Source organism: Hemitrygon akajei, chromosome 22 (genome assembly GCF_048418815.1).
Source record: "Hemitrygon akajei chromosome 22, sHemAka1.3, whole genome shotgun sequence".
Taxonomy (NCBI): domain Eukaryota; kingdom Metazoa; phylum Chordata; class Chondrichthyes; order Myliobatiformes; family Dasyatidae; genus Hemitrygon; species Hemitrygon akajei.
In genome coordinates, this window is record NC_133145.1 from 66,231,819 (window position 1) to 66,253,387 (window position 21,569).

Genomic DNA, 21,569 nt, shown 5'->3' on the forward strand with positions numbered 1-21,569 from the left:
GATAAAGCAGTGTCTGATTAGCAGGAGACAAAAAGTGGGAATAAAAGGAGCCTTTTCTGATTGGCTGCCAGTGACTTGTGATCTACAGGGGTCTGTGTTGGGACAACTTCTTTTTACATTGTATGTCAATGTTTTGGAAGCTGGAAATGATGGCTTTGTGGCCAAGTTTACTGATGATACGAAGATGCAGTAGGTGGAGGGGCAGGTAGTTTTGAGAGAGCAAAGAGGCTGCAGGATTTTGACAGATTAGGAGAATGGGCAAAGAAGTTGCAAATGGAATACAGTGTCAGAAAGTGTATGATCAAGCACGTTGGTAGAATAAATAGAAGCACAGACTATTTTATAAACAGAGAAAATACAAAAATCTGAGGTGTAAAGGGATTTGGGAGTCCTCATGCAGGATTCTCTAAAAGTTAATGCGGTGTTAGCATTCATTTTGAGAGGACTAGAATATAAAAGCAAGGATGTAATATTAAAGCTTTTAAGGCACTGCTGAGGGTTCACTTCGAATGTTGTGAACAGTTTTAGGCCCCTTATCCAAGAAAGGATATGCTGACATTGGAGAGGGTTCAAAAGAGGTTCATGAAAATGATTCTGGGTTTGAAAGGCTCAGTGATATGATGAGTATTTGATGGCTCAGACCTTAATTCAGTGGAACTCAGAAGAATGAGGGGGGATATCACTGAACCCATCGAATGTTGAAAGGCCTCAATATGTTTCCTATGTTGGTGGATTCTAAAACCAGAGGACACAGCCTGAGAGTAGATGGATGTTCTTTTAGAACAGAGACAAGGAAGGAAGTTGTAAATCTGTGGAATTTGTTGGCACAAGCGGCTGTGGAGACCAATTCATAGGGTATATTTAAGGCAGAGGTTGATAGACTCTTGTCTAGTCAGGGCATGAAGGGATTTGGGAAAAGGCATGAAACTGGGGCTGAGAAGGAAATGAATTAGCCATGATGAAATGGTGGAGAAGACTCTATTGGCCAAATGGCCTAATTCATCTCTTTTATCTTATGGTCTTATCTCTCTATTTGCTCCACCAGTGTTTCTAGCACAGGACCACAGATCTCCCCATGTGGTCCACCAGCATTCCCAATATGGTCCCACAAAGCACCTGGTACAGAACCGTAGATCTCCCTGTGTGTTCCACCAGTGTCCCTTGCACAGGCTCACACATCTCCCGGTGCAGCCCTGCAGATCTCCCCATGTGGTCCCATTAGTATTCCCAGTGTGGTTCCCTGGCATTCCTGGTGTGTATTCACAGATCCCCTTATGTGATTTTATCAGTATCTCAAATAGCTGTAGCGGGTGTCACCAACTGCCAACCTTTATGGTGGAGGCCCAATGTGATATGATCAGAACTCCCAGAGCTTCACATCAACTGCAAGTTTGGCCATAGGACTCTTAGCCCTTGTCCCTGGTTGATTGGAAACTGTCAGTGGTTTAATCTGACACTGGTTCCCATGACCCCACTGGTTTCTGACTGCACACGTCCCCCAATGCAGGTTCCCTGGCCTTGTGCACTCTGATCTGCATCTCATCAAGCTTGGAAATAGCATCCATAACGGTAAGATGGTCACAATCCATTAGGTGGCCACTGGTCCCAAAAGCTGCCACCTACCACCTTTCCTGATAGCTCAAGGACCAGAGAGGCAGGGGTTCCTGACCACCCACCATCACTGACAGCGCGGAACAAAGGCTTCTCCAGGCAATGGTGTAAAACCTCTTTCCTTTCCCAGTCGTCAGACCCAATTCCCCATGGATACGAGGTGGTGTCTCTGCTGGAAGCACTGAATGGTCCCCTCACCCCTCCCTCGGCACCACCCCTGCGCCTGGTGAGGAATGGCCACCCTCCCTGCCCAAAGCCCCCCCTGGGGCATGATCAAAGGGCTCTTCCTGTACACACCTTGTCTTCACTGGACCATGGAACTGAGAGCAAAGATGCACTCCATCTGAAGGAGAGTGAGTTCATGTAAGTGACCATTTCACATCTCTCCCAACCCCTGTCACTCTCCCTCTCCCTCTCCCCTCTCCCTCTCCCCTACTCCTCTCCCCACTCCTCTCCCCTTCTCCCTCTCCCTTTCCCCTCCCCTTCTCCCTCTCCCTTTCCCCTCCCCCTCTCCCTATTCCCCTCCCATCCCTCTACCCCTTCCCTCATCCCACTCCCCACTCCCCCTCCCCTTCCCTCTCCCCCTCCTCACACCCCTCCCTCTCCTCTCCCCTCCCTCTCCTCTCCCTCCCCTCCATCTCCTCTTCCCTACCCCACCATCCCTACCCCTCCCTCTTCCTCTCCCCCACCCCTCTCTTCTCTCCCTTTCACCCTCCCTGTCCTCTCCTTCTCCCTTCCTGTCCCCGTCCCTCTCCCCATCTCTCTCCTCTACCCTGTCCCCTCCCTCTTCATCCCTCTCCTCTCCATCCCACTCCTCTCCAACTCTCTCTCTTTTCCACCTCTCCATCTTCTCATCCCGTCTCCCCTTCTCCCCTCCCACTCTCCTCTTCCCTACCCCTCCCTACCTCTCCCTCTTCCTCCCCACCCCTCTTTCTTCCTCTCCCTTTCACCGTCCCTCTCCACTCCTCCTTTTCCTCCTTCCTCTAGCTCCTATCTCCCTCTTCCTTCCTGTCCCTTCCCTCCTCCCTCTCTCACTTCCTGTCCCCTTCCACTTCCTCTCCCTCTCCCCTCACTCTCCCCCTCCCTCTCCCCTCCTCCCCTTAACTCTACTCTTCCCCTTCTCACCCTCTTCACTCCTCTCTCTTTCCCTTACACTGTCCCCTCCCTCCTTTTCCTTTGGCACACTCACAGAATTACCTTCATTGTTTTTCCAAGGTCACTCTCACAGAATTCCCCGGTGCCAGAGGAGGATGAAGAGAAGTTGGGAAGTGACAGGGAGATGCCGACATCACCAGAGACACAACTCCCTCAGGGGGTCGAGGTAATTCCCCTGATATCTCACAGAAATCTCCCCACTCCAACCCTGGGATCACCTGCAACCTCCGATCCTGGGATTATTCTTCAACACCAAAGAGTCTTTTTCTGTTGATCAGTGTCAAAAAAGCCAAATTAAATCCACTGTGATTCAATGCTGTAAAACAATAAAACATGAAAACTTCCGAAGGGGGGCGGTGAATACTTTTTATAGGCACTGTACCATCAGGGAAAGTTGTTGGAAGGTATTCTGAGGGACCAGATGTATGAGTATTTGGATAGACATGGACTGATTAAAGATAGTCAGCATGGCTTTGTGCATGGTCGGTCATGTCTAACCGATCTTACAGAGCTTTATGAGAAAGTTGATGAAGGCAAAGCAGTGGATGTTGTCTGCATGGAATTTAGTAAGGCATTTGACAAGGTCCCACCTGGGAGGTTGGTGAAGGAGGTTCAGTCGCTCAACGTTCAAGATGAGGTAGTAAATTGGATTAGACACTGGCTTTGTGGGAGAAGCCAGAGAGTGGTAGTAGAGGGTTGCCTCTCTGACTGGATGCCTGTGACTAGTGGAGTGCCACAAGGATCAATGCTAGACCTGTTGTTGTTCGTCACCTGTGTCAAGGATCTGGATAATAATGTGGTTAACTGGATCAGCAGATTTGCAGATGACACCAAGATTGGGGGTGTGGTGGACAGCAAGGAAGGCTATCATGGCTTACAGTGGGACCTGGACTGAAATTTGGCAGATGGAATTTAATGCAGGCAAGTACAAAGTGTTACACTTCAGTAGGACCATTCAGGGTAGGCCTTACACAGTAAATGGAGTGTGGAAGAACAAATGGATCTGGGAATGCAGGTCCATAATTCATTGAAAATGGTGTCACCTGTAGGTAGGATCTTAAAAAGAGCTTGTGGCACATTGGCCTTTATAAATCAAAGTATTGAGTAGAGGAGATCGGATGTTATGTTGAAGTTTTGTAAGACATTGTTGAGGCCTAATTTGGAATATTGTATGCAGTTTTGGTCACATACCTACAGGAAAGATGTAAATAAGATTGAAAGAATATAGAGAATATTTATAAGGGTGTTTCCAGTTCTGGAGGACCTGAATTATAAGGAAAGATTGAATAGGTTAGAACTTTATTCCTTGTAATGTAGAAGATTGAGAGGAGATTTGATAGAGGTATACAAAATTATGAGGGGTATAGACAGGGGAAATGCAAGCAGGCTTTTTCCAGTGAGGTTGGGTGGGATACAACCAGAGGTCAGGATTAAGGGTGATACGTGAAAAGTTTAAGAGGAACATGAGGGGAAACTTCTTCACTCAGAGGGTCCATAAGACATAGGAGCAGAACTACACCATTCAGCCCATCGTGTCTGCTCCGCCATTTCACCATGGCTGCTCCCAGATCCCATTCAGCCCCATACACCTGCCCTCTCACCATATCCCTTGATTCCCTGACCAATCAGGAATCTCTCAACTTCTGCTTTAAATATACCCATGGACTTGGCCTCCACCACAGTCTGTGGCAGATCATTCCACAGATTCACCACTCTTTGGCTAATAGAAAAATCCTTCTTACTTCCGCTCTAGAAGGTTGCCCCTCAATTTTGAGACTCTAGTTCTGGATACCACCACCAGAGGAAACATCCTCTCCACGTCCATCCTAACTAATCCTTACAACATTCAGTAAGTTTCACTGATATTCCCTTGCTTTTATATTCTATTCCCCTTGATATAAATGCCAACATTTCATTTGCTGCCTTTACCACAGATACAAACTATAAATTAACCTCATGGGATCTTGCATGAGGACTCCTAAGTACCTCTGCATCTCTGATGTTTGAATTTTTTCCCCTATTTAGATAATAGCCCACACTATTGTTCCTTTTACCAAAATGCATTATCATATATTTCCCAACATTGCATTCCATCTGCCATTTTTATGCCCGTTTTTCCAATCTGTCTAAGTCCTGAGCAATCACATTGCTTCCTCAGCATTACTTACCTCTCCAGCTATCTTCATATCATCCACAAACTTTGCCTCAAAGCCATCAGTTCCACCATCTAAATAATTGACAAACAATGTGAAAGTAGTGGTCCCAGTACTAACCCCTGAGGAACACCACTAGTCACTGGCAGCCAACCAGAAAAGACCCTTTTTATTTCACTCTTTGCATCCTGCCTGTCAGCCATTCCTCTATCCATGCCAGTATATTTCCTGTAACACCATAGGATTTTATCTTCTTAACCAGCCTCTTGTGAGGCACCTTATGAAATGCCTTCTGAAAATCTAAGTAAATGACATCCACGACCTCTCCTTTGTCCACCTTGTTTGTTACTTCCTCAAAGAATTCTAACAAATTTGGTAGACAAGATTTCCTTTTATTGAAACTATGCTGACTTTGACTTACTTTGTTATTAGTCTCCAAGTACCCAGTTACCTCGTCCTTAATAATGGGCTCTAACACTTTCCCAACCACTGAGGTTAGGCTAAGTGGCCTATAATTTCCTGTTTTGTCTTCCTCCCTTCTTAAAGAGTGGAGTGACATTTGCAATTTTCCAGTCCTCCGGGATCATGCCAGAATCAAGTGATTCTTGAAAGATCATGACCAATGCATTCGTTATCTCCTCAGCAACTTCTTCCAGGTCTCTGGGATGTAGTCCATCTGGTTCAGGTCATTTTTTCCTTTGTAGTCGCAATGGCACTCACTCTTGCTCCCTGACAGTCATGGACCTCTGGCATACAGCTAGTGTCTTCCAGAGTAAAGGCTGAAGCAAGGTATTAAGTTCATCTGCTATTTCTTTGTCCCGCATTGTTACCTCACCAGCATCATTTTCCAGTGGTCCAATATCAACTCTCACCTCCCTTTTATTCTTTATATAACTGAAAAAACTTTTAGTATCCTGGTTTACATTATCAGCTAGTTTGCTCTCATATTTCGTCTTTTCCCTTCTTATAGTTTTTTTAGTTGCCTTTTGTTGGATTTTAAAAACTTCCCACTCATTTTTGCTACCTTATATGGGCCTTTCCTTGGCTTTTATGCAATCCTTAACTTCCTTTGTTTCCCATGGTTGCCTGGCACTGCCATTTGAGAACTATTCCCAGAAACTTCAGCCACCTGTGTTCTGCCATCATCCCCACCAGTATCTAACACAACACCCAATCTAAGATAGCCTTTCCCTGAGTAGGCTCAAGCACAGGCTCTCTAAAAAGCATCTCGTAGGCACTCAACAAATACTCCCTCTTGCGATCGGACACCAACCTGATTTTCCTAATCCCCTTGCATATTGAAGTTCCCCATTACAATTGTGTCATTACCCTTATTGCATGCCTTTTCCAGCTCCCTTTGCAAACTCAACCCCACTTCTTAGCTACTGTTTGGAGGCCTATATATGATTCCCATAATGGTTTTTTTTTACCCTTGCCGTTTCTTAACTCCATCCACAAAGATTCAACATTCTCTGACCCTATGACACCTCTTTCTAAAGATGTAATTCCATCTCTTACCATAAGAGCCACATCACCGTCTATGCCTTCCTGCTTGTCCTTTCTATACAAAGTATATTCTTTGATGTTAAACTTCTAACTATGACCTTCTTTCAGCCATGACTCAGTGATATGTGAGTGGTGAGAATATAGAACAAGCTGCCAGTGCATCTGAGCTTGGGTTTCCATGTTTACGAGAAGTTTGGATAAGTACATGGATGATGGGATATGGAGGGCTATGGGCCCAGTGCAGGTCGTTGGAATAGGCAGTTTAAATGGTTCAGTACAGACTAAATGGGCTGAAGGGCCTGTTTCTGTGCTGCACTTTTCTGTGACTCTAATCTCTGACCCCAGGATCACCTGCAACATCCGACCCCAGAGAAGCAAGGGGCTTGGACTGTGATCGCTGTGGGCACTGGGTTGACTTTTGACCTCCCATTCCAGGATTCCGGAGTGACCCCTGAGAGTGAGAATGTGACCCTGTCATCTTCAGAAGTGATGGATGCTTCCTCTCACACACCCACCAATCTCTGCTCCAGCATCAGCTCTCCTGAAGGTAAGAGTCACCTTGGCCATGGGATTGCTCTCTACTCAACTGCACCACACATTTCCCAGGTGTGTATGGTAACCTGCTCCTGCACTGTGAACCCATCCTAACATCCACACGCAACCCTCGCCCCCACACTTTCCCACCAACCCACACCTCATGCTCACACCTAGACACATGAAACCTGCACCATCTGCACTGTGACCCCATGCTAACACCCAATATAGGCACACAAAATCCCCAACCCCAGCACATACCCACTATCCCATTGCCCTCACATCCTGTACACACACACGCACATACAGACCATCCTTCTCTAGTTATTTCACTGCCACTGACCATCTGTAGTTGTGTCACCACCACTGACTGAATGTAGTTGTGTCACTGCCAGTGACGGGCTGTAGTTGTATCAACATACTGGACAGCTGTATTTATGTCCTGACGAAGGGTCTCGACCCAAAACGTTGACTGCTCATTTCAACGGATGCTGCCCGACCTGCTGAGTTCATCCAGCTTTTTCGTACGTCTTAATTTGACCACAGCATCTGCAGTGTACTTTGTGTTATCCTTCTCTCTCTGTCTCTGTCTCAAGACAGAGAGGGGTAAACACAATACTGATGGCTCCAGTTGTGTGACTGTCCTGACAGGCTGTATTAGTGTTACTACACCGACGGGATGTATTAGTGTTACTACACTGACAGGCTGCATTAGTGCCACCATACTGACAGGCTTCAGTTCTGTCACCTTACTGACAGGCTGTATTTGTGTCACTACCAATGACATGCTATAGTTTTTCCACCGCCACTGCCTGTCTACAGTTGTGTCACACCCACTGACGGGCTTTAGTTATTTCACTGCCACTGACCATCTGTAGTTGTGTCACCACCACTGACTGAATGTATTTGTGTCACTGCCACTGATGGGCTGTAGTTGTATCAACATACTGGACAGCTGTATTTATGTCACTGACACTGACCATCTGTAGTTGCATCACTGTACTGGGTGGCAGTAGTTATGTCACCGCAACTGACTATCTGTGAGATGGTCTTTACGGGCTGCAGTTATGTCACTGAACTAATGGCTTGTAGTTGTGTCACTATACTGTTGGACTGACATTGTTTTATTGCCACTGATGGGCTGTCGTGTCACTGTACTGATGGACTGTTACTGTATCACTGCCACTGACATGCTGTAGTTGTATTGCCGTGTTGATGGGCTGTAGTTTTGTCACTGTACTGACAAGCTGTAGTTGTTTCAATGCCACTGAGAGGTAAGTTGTGTTACGGTACTAACAGGCTATAATTGTTTCATTGCCACTCACTGATAGGCTGTAGTTATGTCACTGTCACTGACAGGCTGTAGTGGTGTAAATTTACTGGTAGACTGTAGCTGTGTCACCACCACTGACTGACTGTAGTTGTGTGACCATACTGATGGGCTGTAGTTGTATTACTGTACTGACAGGCTGTAGGTATATCACCATACTGATAGGTTGTAGTTGTGTCACTATAATGACAGGCTGTACTTGTGCTACCCCCACTGATAGGCTGTAGTTGTATCACCATACTGACAGGCTGTAGTTCATCCCTCAGATCCCTAATTTGCACCTAAAACCAGTGCATCCTTATTTATGATATCCAACTCTGGGAATAAGCCTCAGCCTACCTTATCTATGGTGTTCACAGTGCTATTGTCCTCTGTTAGTCTCCTCTCAGACTCTGTTTGCCACATCCGTGACCATAAGATAAAGGAGCAGAATTAGGCCATTTGGCCCATCAAGTCTGCTCCACCATTTCATCTTGTCTGATCCGGTTTTCCTATCAGCCTTAATCTCCTGCCTTCTCTCCATATCCCTTCATTAGGCCAATCAGTGTAGTATAGTCAGTTTCTGGTTTGGATAGACCCTGACCGATTTCTGGAGGACAACATCCTCAATGCACTTCCAGATGAAACTTGTAACCCCTTATATGAACTTGAAAACATCCTCATCATGAAAGATGTTCCAGTTGACGTCATCAAAGCCATCCTATAGCATGGAGACCGATTGCTTGGACCAACAGTGGACAGTTTTAACTATGGCCACCTCTTGTTTCAGCTTCTGCCTGTACCTCGGCAGCAGCAAGATGGAGGAGTGATCCAACTTTCCAAACGGCGGGCAGAGGAGCACGTTGTAAGCATTACAGAAGGGAGAGTAGCAATGGACGAGTATGTTATCTCCTCGTGTGCTCACCTGGATGTGTTGACAAAACTTTGGAGAGACTTTAGACAGTGACACTCTATTAAAGTCACCTGCGACGATGAAGGCAGCCTCTGGGTGTGTAGTGTCCAGGGTGCTGATAGTCTCGTACAGTTCATTGAGAGCCAGGTCAGTATCAGCCTGCAGCAGAATATACACAGTGGTGATAACAGGAAAGAAACTGGCATGGTTAGAGGAATAGCCAATAGGTAGGAGGCAGCAAGTGGGGATAAAAGGGGTCTTTTCTGATTGGCTGCCAGTATTCCTCAGGGTTCAGTATTGGGGTCACTACTTTTCACATTGTTTGTAAATGATTTAGATAGTGGGATTGATGGCTTTGTGGCAGAGTTTGCAGATGATATGAAGATCATAGGTGGAGGGGTAGATATGTTGAAAGGACTAGATAAGATGGATGTGGAGAGGATGTTTCCTGTGGTGGGGGTATCCAAAACTAGAGGGCACAGCTTCATAATTGAGAGGCGACCTTTTAGAACAGAGCTAAGGTGGAATTTTTTTTAGCCAGAGAGTAGTGTATCTATGAAATACTCTGCCACAGAGTGCGGCAGAGGCCAAGTCTGTGGGTATGTTTAAGGTGGAAGTTGATAGTTTCCTGATCAGTCAGGACATCAAAGGATATGATGAGAAGGCAGATGTATGGAGCTGAGTGGGATCCGTGATCACCCATGATGGAATGACGGAGCAGACTCAGTGAGCTGAATGGTGTAGTTCTGCTCCTATGTCTTATGGTCTTATAGACACACCTGTATTCTGAGGCTGCCCTCTGGTCTTAGACTCCACTACAATTGGAAACATCCTCTCCACATCCACTATATCAAGTCAAGTCGTCACTTTTATTGTCATTTCGACCATAACTGCTGGTACAGTACATAGTAAAAATGAGACAACGTTTTTTCAGGACCATGGTGTTACATGACACAGTACAAAAACTAGACTGAACTATGTAAAAAACAACACAGAAAAAAAAGACTACACTAGACTACAAACCTACCCAGGACTGCTTAAAGTGCACAAAACAGTGCAGGCATTACAATAAATAATAAACAGGACAATAGGGCAGTAAGATGTCAGTCCAGGCTCTGGGTATTCAGGAGTCTGATAGCTTGGGGGAAGAAACTGTTACATAGTCTGGTTGTGAGAGCCCGAATGCTTCGGTGCCTTTTCCCAGACAGCAGGAGGGAGAAGAGTTTGTATGAGGGGTGTGTAGGGTCCTTCATAATGCTGTTTGCTTTGCGGATGCAGTGTGTAGTGTAAATGTCCGTAATGGCAGGAGAAGAGACCCCGAAGATCTTCTCAGCTGACCTCACTATCCACTGCAGGGTCTTGCGATCTGAGATGGTGCAATTTCCGAACCAGGTAGTGATGCAGCTGCTCAGGATGCTCTCAATACAACCCCTGTAGAAAGTGATGAGGATGTGGGTGTGGGAGATGGACTTTCCTCAGCCTTTGCAGAAAGTAGAGACGCTGCTGGGCTTTCTTTGCTATGGAGCTAGTGTTGAGGGACCAGGTGAGATTCTGTGCCAGGTGAACACCAAGAACTCTGGTGCTCTTAACGATCTCTACCGAGGAGCTGTCAATGTTCAGTAGGGAGTGGTCGCTCCATGCCCTCCTGAAGTCAACAACCATCTCTTTTGTTTTGTTTACATTCAGAGACAGGTTGTTGGCTCTGCACCAGTCCGTTAGCCGCTGCACCTCCTCTCTGTAAGCTGACTTGTCATTCTTGCTGATGAGACCCACCATGGTTGTGTCATCGGCGAACTTGATGATGTAGTTCGAGCTGTGTGTTGCAGCACAGTCATGGGTCAGCAGAGTGTACAGCAGTGGACTGAGCACACAGCCCTGGGGGGCTCCTGTGCTCAGTGTGATAGTGTTGGAGAAGCCTTTCTGCATTCAATAGCTTTCAAACACGGAGGCTGTGTACAAGAAAGGCCAGAGTCACCTCTACTTCCTGAGGAGACTGAGGTCCTTTAGAGTGTGCAGGGCTTTCCTTCACAAGTTCTACCAGTCTGTTGTCGCCAGTCCAATCTTCTATGTGGTGGTGTGCTGGGGCAATGGCATCAACACGGGTGATGCCAACAGGCTCGATAAACTGACTAGGAAGTCTGGCTCTGTTATAAGAGTCAAACTGGAACACACTGGAGGCTGTGGTAGAACAAAGGACCTGAAGGAAAATCCTGGCCAATGTTTCTCACCCTCTGCATGCCACCTTGGCTGAACAGATGAGCGCTTTTAGTAATAGACTGAGACAACTGTGCTCTCCAAGGAGTGCTATATGAGGTCATTCTTACCCTCGGCCATTAGGCTCTATAATGAGTCAACCTATAGCCAATGACCCCCTCCTGTTAGACTGTTTGAGGGAACTTATTTTTTAATTCTTTCTTACACCTTTTCTAGTATTTGTGTATCTGTGCACTTGTATTGCTATGTGACACTGTAATTTCCTTTGGGATCAATAAGGTATCTATCAATCTACGTACCTAGAGGCCCAGAGCCATTAAATGCTCTTCATATGACAAGCCTTTCAATCGCGGAATAATTTTGTGAACTTCCTTTGAACCCTCTCCAATAGCAGCACGTTCTTTCTCAGATAAGGGACCTAAAACTGCTCAAAGTACTCCCGTGTGATGCCTCACTAATGCTTTATAGAGCCTCAACATAGCATAGAAACATAGAAATCCTACAGCACAATACAGGCCCTTCGGCACACAAAGTTGACATGCCGAAACATGTCCCTACCTTAGAAATTGTTAGGCTTACCTATAGCCCTCTATTTTTCTAAGCTCCATGTACCTATCCAAAAGTCTCTTAAAAGACCCTGTCATGTCCACCTCCACCACCGTTGCCAGCAGCCCATTCCACACACATCCTTGCTTTTAAATTCTAGTCCTCTCGAAATTAAACCTAACAGTAAATTTGCCTTCCTCACCACTGACTCAACCTGTAAATTAACCTTTAGGGAATCCTGCACAAGGATTCCAAAGTCCCTTTGCACTTTAAATTTTTGAATTTTCTCTCCATGTAGAAAATAATCTACCCTTTTATTTCTTCTACCAAAGTGCATTCCTGACACTGTGTTCCATCTGCCACTTCTTTGCCCATTCTCCTAATCTAGCTCAGTCTTTCTGCAGCCTCTTTGCTTCCTCAAAACTACCTGCCCCTCCACCTTAGCATCTTCTGCAAACTTGGCCACAAAGCCATCAATTCCATCATTCAAGTCATTGACATAAAACATAAAAAGTAGTCCCAACACAGACCCCTGTGGAACACCACTAGTCACCAGTAGCCAGCCAGAAAAGGATCCTTTTATTCCCACTCTTTGCCTCCTGCCAATCAGCTAGTGCTTTATTTCTACTCGTATCTTTCCTGTAATACCATGGGCTCTTAACTTGTTAAGCTGCCTCATTTTGTGGCACCTTGTCAAAGACCTTCAGAAAATCCAGTATACAACATTCACTGATTCTCCTTTGTCTTTCCTGCTTGTTATTTCTTCAAAGAATTTGAACAGATTTGTCAAGCAAGATTTTCCCTTGAGGAACCATGCTGACTATTGCCTATTTTGTCATGTGTCTTCAAGTACCTCAAAACCACATCCTTAACAGTTGGCTCCAACATTTTCCCATCTACTGAGGCCAGACTAACTAATATATACTTTCCTTTTTTCTGCCTCTCTCCCTTCTAGAAGAGTGGGGTAATATTTGCAATTTTCCATTCCTCCTGAACCATGCCAAAATCGATTGATTCTTGAAAGATCATTTCTAATGCCCCCTCAGTCTCTTCAGCCTTCTTTTTCAGAAGCCTGGGGTGTAAACCATCTGGTCCAGTTGATTTATCTACCTTCAGACCTTTCTGTTTCCCAAGCACCTTCCCCCTAGTAATGGTAGCTTCACACACATTTGCTCCTGACACTCTCAAACTTCTGGTATACTGCTAGTGCCTTCCACAGTGAAGACTGATGCAAGATACTTATTCAGTTCATCCTCCATTTCCTTGTCCCCCATTACTTCCTCTCCAGCATCATTTTCCAGAAGGTATCTACTCTTGACTTCCTTTTACACTTCATATATATGAAGAAACTTTTAGTATCCTCTTTAACATTATTGGGTAGCTTACCTTTGTATTCCATCTTTTCCTTCTTAACAAGCCCATTTGATCCAACTTCCCCTTACTGAAGTCCTCCAATCGAGGCAACATCCGGGTGAATCTCTCCAGGACAACCACAGCTGTTCTGTAGTGCAGAGACCAGGATTGCACACAGTCTAACCAGTGTTTGTAAAGTTGCCACCTGATGTCCGAGCCCTTTCACTCTCTGCTCTGACCTACAAAGGCAAGCATGCCGCGGTTCACCATCATCCCTTCATTCCCAACCATCTGCTGTGTGAGTTCTCACAGTGCCTCTCCGTACAGATTGTGGTGTTATACTTTTTGCTGGGTCTGGATCACAGGTATGGTACTGTCGGATCGCGACCGGGTCCTTCCCATTCTGCACGTTAGTCACAGTGTGGAAACTGGATCCACCTGACCATCAACAACATGCTAACACTGATCAGATAATCTTCTTATCACACCCTTCCCACTCACACACCACTACGTACATCTGGCATTTGGCAGGATCTCAATCTCTCTCTAGGATATTCCCATCCTTACCTGCTCTCCATCCCAACCCTGCCTCACTTTTTCCAAGAATATCTCTCTCTATCTTTCTCTCTCTATCCATCTAGCTCTCTCCTCCATCTTATCTAACTATGTCACTCTTTCTCTCTCTCTCTCTCTCTCTCTCTCTCTCTCTCTCTCTCTCTCTCTCTCTCTCTCTCTCGCTCTCTCTCTCTCGCTCTCTCTCTCTCGCTCTCTCTCTCTCGCTCTCTCTCGCTCTCTCTCGCTCTCTCGCTCTCTCTCGCTCTCTCTCTCTCTCTCCGCTCTCTCTCTCTCTCTCTCTCTCATATTTTCGCAACCTTGCTGTTGTTCTCCCTCTGTCTCTGGAATACTCACACTCTCCCTGTCCTGGTCTCCCCCCACGACAGACCCTGGCAGCAGCCTGGCACAGAGCGTGATGTCAATGGCCTCCTCCCAGCTCAGCACCGACACAATCTCCTCCATGTCAGGCTCCTACCTGGCCAACGGAGCCAACAGTCTGGCAGACTGCGATCCTGAGGACCGTCTCACCCTGCCTTCAGCAGAGGAAGAGGAGAGGGATGAGAACGAGGAGGAGGAGAAGTATGGAGAGGAACAAGAGGAGGAGGTGAGTCTTGCTGTTATTTCACTGGACAGGGATCCCCACCGCCTGGGCAATTGGTCTAGAAACAGGGGCAGAGACCTCTGACTGAAAGCAGCAAAGAGGATCTCAGCCCCCCTCCCCACCAAACACATCTTCAGCCCTCTGGTCATAGCGAGACCATTCATCCAAGGGAAGGAATGTCCTGCTGTTGTTGTTCAAGACCTTGGTGAAACCACACCAAGAATACTGTGGGCAGTTTTGGTATTCTGATCAGAAGAAAGATGTTCTTGCTGAGTGTTTTCATCCCACTGATCCCTGGAATTGGAACTGGTTTATTATCGTCACATGTACTGAGATACAGAAAAAAGTTTGTCTTGTAAACTCTTCATACAGATTGGATTATTATGCAGTGCAGAGGTAAAACAATAACAGATTGCAGAATGAAGTGTTACGGTAACAGAGAAAGTGCAGTGCAGGCAGACAATAAAATTCAAGATCATAAAGAGATAGATTCTGAGATCAGGAGTCCATTTAATCATTAGAGGGAAACATTCCACAGTCTTAAAACAAGAACATGTGTACTGCCCACTACCCTCCCCCACAACCCCGTGCCCCCGCCTGGAGTCAATAAATAGCTCTTCTGTTTTGCTGACTGAGAGAAAGATGATTGTTGTGACACCAGGACACTAAGCTCTTTCTCTCTCCTTCTTCATTGTAACTCATGGCTATTTGAGATGACTCCTCGCTTACCGTCCACCACCCCATGCTCATGTCCACCGCCCCTTGCTCCCATGCACCTCCCCTTCGCTCCTGTCCATCGCCCCTTTGCTCCTGTCCATCGCCCCTTTGCTCCTGTCCATCGCCCCTTTGCTCCTGTCCATCCCCCTTCGCTCCCGTCCATCCCTCTTCGCTCCCGTCCATCCCTCTTCGCTCCCGTCCATCCCCCTTCGCTCCCGTCCATCCTCCTTCGCTCCTGTCCATCGCCCCTTCGCTCCCGTCCATTGCCCCTTCGTTCCCGTCCATCGCCCCTCGCTCCCGTCCATCTCCCCTTGCTCCTGTGCACTGCTCCTCGCTTACTGTCCACCGCCCCTTTTTTTTTATACAGAATATCTTTATTACTTATTCAGTGCTATATATACAAACCAGTGACTAACAATTACTTCACTATGAATAAACAATACACATTAAACTAAAATGTTTCCATCTCTGTCAATGATGGTAATTGCCTCCCCCCACCCAGAGCCCAATGGCCCCGGAATGCCTCTACGGTCACCATGGCCAGCGTGTGTTCCTTCTCAATATTTACCCGGGCATGAACATTCCCTCTAAACATTGCTAGACAGTCTACTCGGGCAGATCCTCCCACCACCTGTTTCCAAGACTCTCGGATGGCTGATTTCACCAGCCCCAGGAGCAAGTTGACAAGGACATCCTCATCCCTCCATGCCCTCTCCTTTCTAGATGACTGTATATAAATAGGGTGGGGCTAAAATGCAACCAGAAGGCGAGAAGTAGCCCATGCAGATATGCAAAAAGGGACTGCAGCCTCACACACTCCATGTACATGTGGTACATGGTCTCCTCCATCCCACAGAAGTGATATGCAGCTGGGAGATCCATGAACAAACTAATGAACTTATTGCAGGACACTGCTCTATGCAGCTGCCTCCACCAGAAATCCCCCAGGTGCAAGGGAAGAATTCCCATGGAAAGGGATTTCCATTGGGGACCTCCCTCACCTCCAGGTGGAAAGACCGACCGCCATGGCATGTCGGAATGGTGGACAAGGGCTAGGAAGTGGAGAGTGTGGAGCAGTGGCCCATACAGATACCTCCTACTTGTATCCCTGAATGGGATTGTGGGTGTCAAGAAGAGACAGCTCAAGTTGTGTGGACTCAACTCTCGGATAAGCTTGCGGGGCCTGGGCCCGACAAGCAGCTCAGCCTGAGTTGTTCTTCACACCTGAGCCACACCGGCATTCATTGAGGTAGGGCAAGGGTCGGCCAGGACTCTGCCCTCTGCCAGAGGAGGGAATTCCTGGCCTGAGGCAACCATGTTCCAGATTCTCAGTAGGTCCTGATAGAAGCTGAGCAGACTCCACAAAGCAGCACAGCTGATGCCTGCTGGTGGTAGCCACATCTCATTGTGAAGACAGCAGCCCCTCCGGAGAAAGAGTGTCGCCAACATGTGCTACCTGGGAGGGTGCTCAGCATACAGGAATCTCTGCAGGGTCCTGAGGCGGAGAGCCACCAGTCACGTACGTACACATACCAGAGACTGTCGGCCCGCTCCCACTGGGAGACTCAAGACCACTGCAGAGACCCAGTGTTTCCTGTTATCACAGAAGAAGTCCACTAACTTCCTCTGCATTCTTGCAACAAAAGGGGCAGGAGGGGCCAAGGTGGCATCCGTACCACAACATGGAGGCCACCAGCTGGTTTATGACCACCACACTGCCTCGATAGGAAAGCACCCTGAGAAGGCCTGACCAGCACCCCAGCTGGGCCATGACCTTTGTCTCTAGGCCCTGCCAGTTCGCCAGCCAGGTCTCCCCAGAAAGATTCAAGTAGACTCCCAGATAGAGAAGATGTCTGGTACTCCACTCAAAAGCTCTCATCTCCTCCAGTAGGGAGTCCACCTGCCACTGACCCACTAAGAGTCCGGAACATTTTACCCAGTTGATCCTAGCAGAGGACGCCGCTAAGAAAACTTCTTGGCACTTGCGCATCCTCCATAGGTCATTGGGATCTGTCATCATAGGTCATCCACCATAGGTCATTGGGATCTTCCGGAAATAGTAAGGGACCGAGGGTCTAGTGAGATGGAGGAACTGAGGGAAATATATGTTAGTAGGGAAGTGGTGTTAGGTAAATTGAAGGGATTAAAGGCAGATAAAGCCCCAGGGCCAGATGGTCTGCATCCCAGAGTGCTTAAGGAAGTAGCCCAAGAAATAGTGGGTGCATTAGTGATAATTTTTCAAAACTCCTTAGATTCTGGATTAGTTCCTGAGGATTGGAGGGTGGCTAATGTAACCCCACTTTTTAAAAAAGGAGGGAGAGAAAAACCGGGGAATTATAGACTGGTGAGTCTGACATCGGTGGTGGGGAAAATGCTAGAGTCGGTTATCAAAGATGTGATAACAGCACATTTGGAAAGAGGTGAAATCATCGGACAAAGTCAACATGGATTTGTGAAAGGAAAATCATGTCTGACGAATCTTATAGAATTTTTTGAAGATGTACCTAGTAGAGTAGATAGGGGAGAGCCAGTGGATGTGGTATATTTAGATTTTCAAAAGGCTTTTGACAAGGTCCCACACAGGAGATTAGTGTGCAAACTTAAAGCACGCAGTATTGGGGGTATGGTATTGAGGTGGATAGAGAATTGGTTGGCAGACAGGAAGCAAAGAGTGGGAGTAAACGGGACCTTTTCAGAATGGCAGGCAGTGACTAGTGGGGTACCGCAAGGCTCAGTGCTGGGACCCCAGTTGTTTACAATATATATTAATGATTTAGACGAGGGAATTAAATGCAGCATCTCCAAGTTTGCAGATGACATGAAGCTGGGCGGCGGTGTTAGCTGTGAGGAGGATGCTAAGAGGATGCAGGGTGACTTGGATAGGTTAGGTGAGTGGGCAAATTCATGGCAGATGCAATCTAATGTGGATAAATGTGAGGTTATCCACTCTGGTTGCAAGAACAGGAAAACAGATTATTATCTGAATGGTGGCCGATTAAGAAAAGGGGAGGTGCAACGAGACCTGGGTGTCATTGTACACCAGTCATTGAAGGTGGGCATGCAGGTACAGCAGGCGGTGAAAAAGGCAAATGGTATGTTGGCATTCATAGCAAAAGGATTTGAGTACAGGAGCAGGGAGGTTCTACTGCAATTGTACAAGGCCTTGGTGAGACCGCACCTAGAATATTGTGTGCAGTTTTGGTCCCCTAATCTGAGGAAAGACATTCTTGCTATAGAGGGAGTACAGATAAGGTTCACCAGATTGATTCCTGGGATGGCAGGACTTTCATATGAAGAAAGACTGGATCGACTAGGCTTATACTTACTGGAATTTAGAAGATTGAGGGGGGATCTTATTGAAACGTATAAAATTCTAAAGGGATTGGACAGGCTAGATGCAGGAAGATTGTTTCCGATGTTGGGGAAGTCCAGAACGAGGGGTCACAGTTTAAGGATAAAGGGGAAGCCTTTTAGGACCGAGATAAGGAAAAAACTTCTTCACACAGAGAGTGGTGAATCTGTGGAATTCTCTGCCGCAGGAAACAGTTGAGGCCGGTTCATTGGCTATATTTAAGAGGAAGTTAGGTATGGCCCTTGTGGCTAAAGGGATCAGGGGGTATGGAGAGAAAGCAGGTACAGGGTTCTGAGTTGAATGATCAGCCATGAACATACTGAATGGCGGTGCAGGCTAGAAGGGCTGAACGGCCTACTCCTGCACCTATTTTCTATGTTTCTATCATGAGGAGTATGTCGTCGGCGTAGGCTGAGAGGCCAACCTCCATGTCCATACGTACACAACGCTGGAAGAACTCAGCAGGTCAGGCAGCATCCGTGAGAAAAGAGTTGCCAACGTTTCGGGCCGAGACCCTTCATCAGGAATGGGGGGGAAGAGAGGGCCGAAGCCCAGTAATAGAGATAGGGGAGGGGGTAGGGCCTAGAGGCGCCTCTCTTCCCCCCCATTCCTGATGAAGGGTCTCGGCCCGAAACGTTGGCTACTCTTTTCTCACGGATGCTGCCTGACCTGCTGAGTTCTTCCAGCATTGTGTATGTATTCTTTGATCCACAGCATCTGCAGTTGTATTTTTGTGTGCCTCCATGTCCAGTTTGCACAGAATCAGACCCCACCTTTGCCGAAGAAGGTTCAGGAATGGCTCGACACAGATCGCATACAACTGGCCGGACATGGGGCACCCCTGACATACTCCTCTTCTGCAGGGAATGGGCACTGTCAGTGATCAATTGATTTTAACAAGGCACTCTGCAGTAGAGTATAGGAGCCAAACTCAGGCCACAAAGTGCTGTCTGAACCCAAAAACCTGCAGAGTCCACTGCCCCTTGCTCTCGTCTATGTCCTGCCATTTTACACTTACCTGTGCATTGTGTGTTTGTTTTTTAAAATATTTATTGTGTTTATAAAGGCTGCATGGGATCTAGGGTAACATCATTTGGTTCTCCTGTACTGAAGAACGACAATAAACAGACTTGAATCTTGAGTTGAAGTAGAGTTTGGTCATGCAGTTATGAGTGTACTGGATAGGGTGTGTTTTACCCAGCTCTGGTTTTGGACTTAGTTATATCTGCTGCAATTTTAAGAATGAGGGGGATGTGATTGAAACTGGTAAAATCCTAAAGGGACATGAATTCTCATACTAAGAGGACCAGCCGCACCATTTGCTGTTGTACCTGCCAGCTGCATCTGTATGTTTACTCCCAGTGACTGGTGCTCAAGGACACCCAGGTCTTGATACCTCTCCCACTTCCTAAACCTCACCTTTAGGGTAAAATATGCCATCCCACATTTATCCTCATTACCCTGCATCCACCCACTTGGTCAACCTGTCCAAGTCACTGTGACCCACCTGTTCCCGGCTTGGACCTCCCCACCCCTCTCCCAGCCAGCAGGGATCAGTGACCTGCACAAAACCTGGAGCGATTGCACTGAACTCTGAACTCCCTCACCTAAAATCATTCATGTCCACTTGAGTCACTGGTTTCCAGCACTGATCCCTGCACATCACTAGTTACTGCCATCCCAAGAAAGACCCATTTATTGCTACCCTCTCCTTTTCCTATGTGTTAACCAGTTCCTTATCCACAACAATAATTGTTCCCAATCCCATCTGCTTTATTTTTGAAACTAATTGCTTCTGGGGATATTGTCAAAGCTTTCTGAAAGTACATACACAGCACATCTACCGGTTCTCCCACTACCACTCTGAGTCCACAAATGTGAAGGCACTCCTGTACTCCTGGGCTGTCTTCCAACAGGTTCATCACTCTTCCAAATGCCACGTACTGGATCTTTAACAATGAACTCTGTCCAACACCATCCCTGCTTTAATTCTCCAATTTCTCTCTCTTTTATATAGTGGGTTACTTTAGCTAAAGGCTCTCATCAGTAGGAATTAATTTGGACACTAAAGCATTTTGAGGAATGACCATCTATACTTCCCTATTGATGTACAGGTGCTGGAAAAAGGTCTCATCCCAAAATTTCAACTGTTTATTCCTCTCCATAGATGCTGCCCAACCTGCTGAGTTCCTCCACCATTTTGTGTGTGTTGCTCAGGATTTACAGATTCTGAAATAATTTCTTATTTTTAGAGCTTGTGGCGGAATTGAATTGGGGGAAAGGTGGGGAAGAGTGGATGAAATTGGTGGAAGAGTTGGGGAAATAAATGGATGGGTGACGAGGAGAGAGCAGGGGTGGGTGAGGGGTTGTGGGGACAGATTGTTGGGTGGGAGAGGTTTAGTGGGTTTTGGATGGGGAGGGCAGGGAGGGGTGAGGGACTGTGGAGACAGATTGGTGGGTGGGAAGGGTTTACTGGGTTTTGGATGGGGAGAGCAGGGAGGGGTGAGGGGCTGTGGGTCAGTTTGGTGGGTAAGGGCAAAGTGTCTCTGGATGGCAGCAGACAGTGGTTCCCTGATTTTGTTCCCACAGGTTCCTCGGACACCAGGGGCTGATGCTGACATGGGTACCAGCCAACGAGACTCTGAGGTACGGTTGGGTTTCAGGGGACTGCTTAGGACTGGCTGTTGATAGTCCTATAGGGTAATGTTGTTGTCTGTGTTTCCAGGGTAACGCTGTTACCGAGGAGCGGGCGGGAGCTGCTGTCCGTGAGTCGAGTATCCATGGTAACCTGTCTTCCTGTCACTCAGTTTGGGCATTCCCACTATCCACTGCCTGATCTTCATCTTTGGTGATCCATGTCCCTGTAGATGTGTCCTGTGGCTGTATGTCGGGATCTGGTGCCAGAGGTCAGGACCCACAGACAATAATGGGTAGCTGGGTGGCTGGGTGTCACTGCCAGGCACCTATGGGTCCTCATCATATCCACCTCAATGGTCTAGACATGCATATGTGGTGTCCCAATGTCCGTGGATCCATGTCAAAGGCTCTGC

The 21,569-nt window shown here is 47.0% G+C and overlaps 1 protein-coding gene across 4 annotated transcripts in view; it reads left to right on the forward strand.

The window, feature by feature from the left end:
* The window catches only part of rnf157 (ring finger protein 157), a 102,571-nt gene that overhangs the window by 73,295 nt on the left and 7,707 nt on the right, over positions 1–21,569 (forward strand). For 2 of the 4 annotated variants that reach the window (XM_073026506.1, XM_073026505.1), the window contains 6 exons: positions 1,742–1,974; positions 2,827–2,932; positions 6,861–6,972; positions 14,236–14,453; positions 21,109–21,165; positions 21,245–21,302. In XM_073026506.1, the coding sequence (XP_072882607.1) occupies positions 1,742–1,974; positions 2,827–2,932; positions 6,861–6,972; positions 14,236–14,453; positions 21,109–21,165; positions 21,245–21,302 (784 nt within the window). The remainder of the gene's footprint in view (positions 1–1,741; positions 1,975–2,826; positions 2,933–6,860; positions 6,973–14,235; positions 14,454–21,108; positions 21,166–21,244; positions 21,303–21,569) is intronic. The other 2 variants (XM_073026508.1, XM_073026509.1) reach the window with 2 other exon arrangements.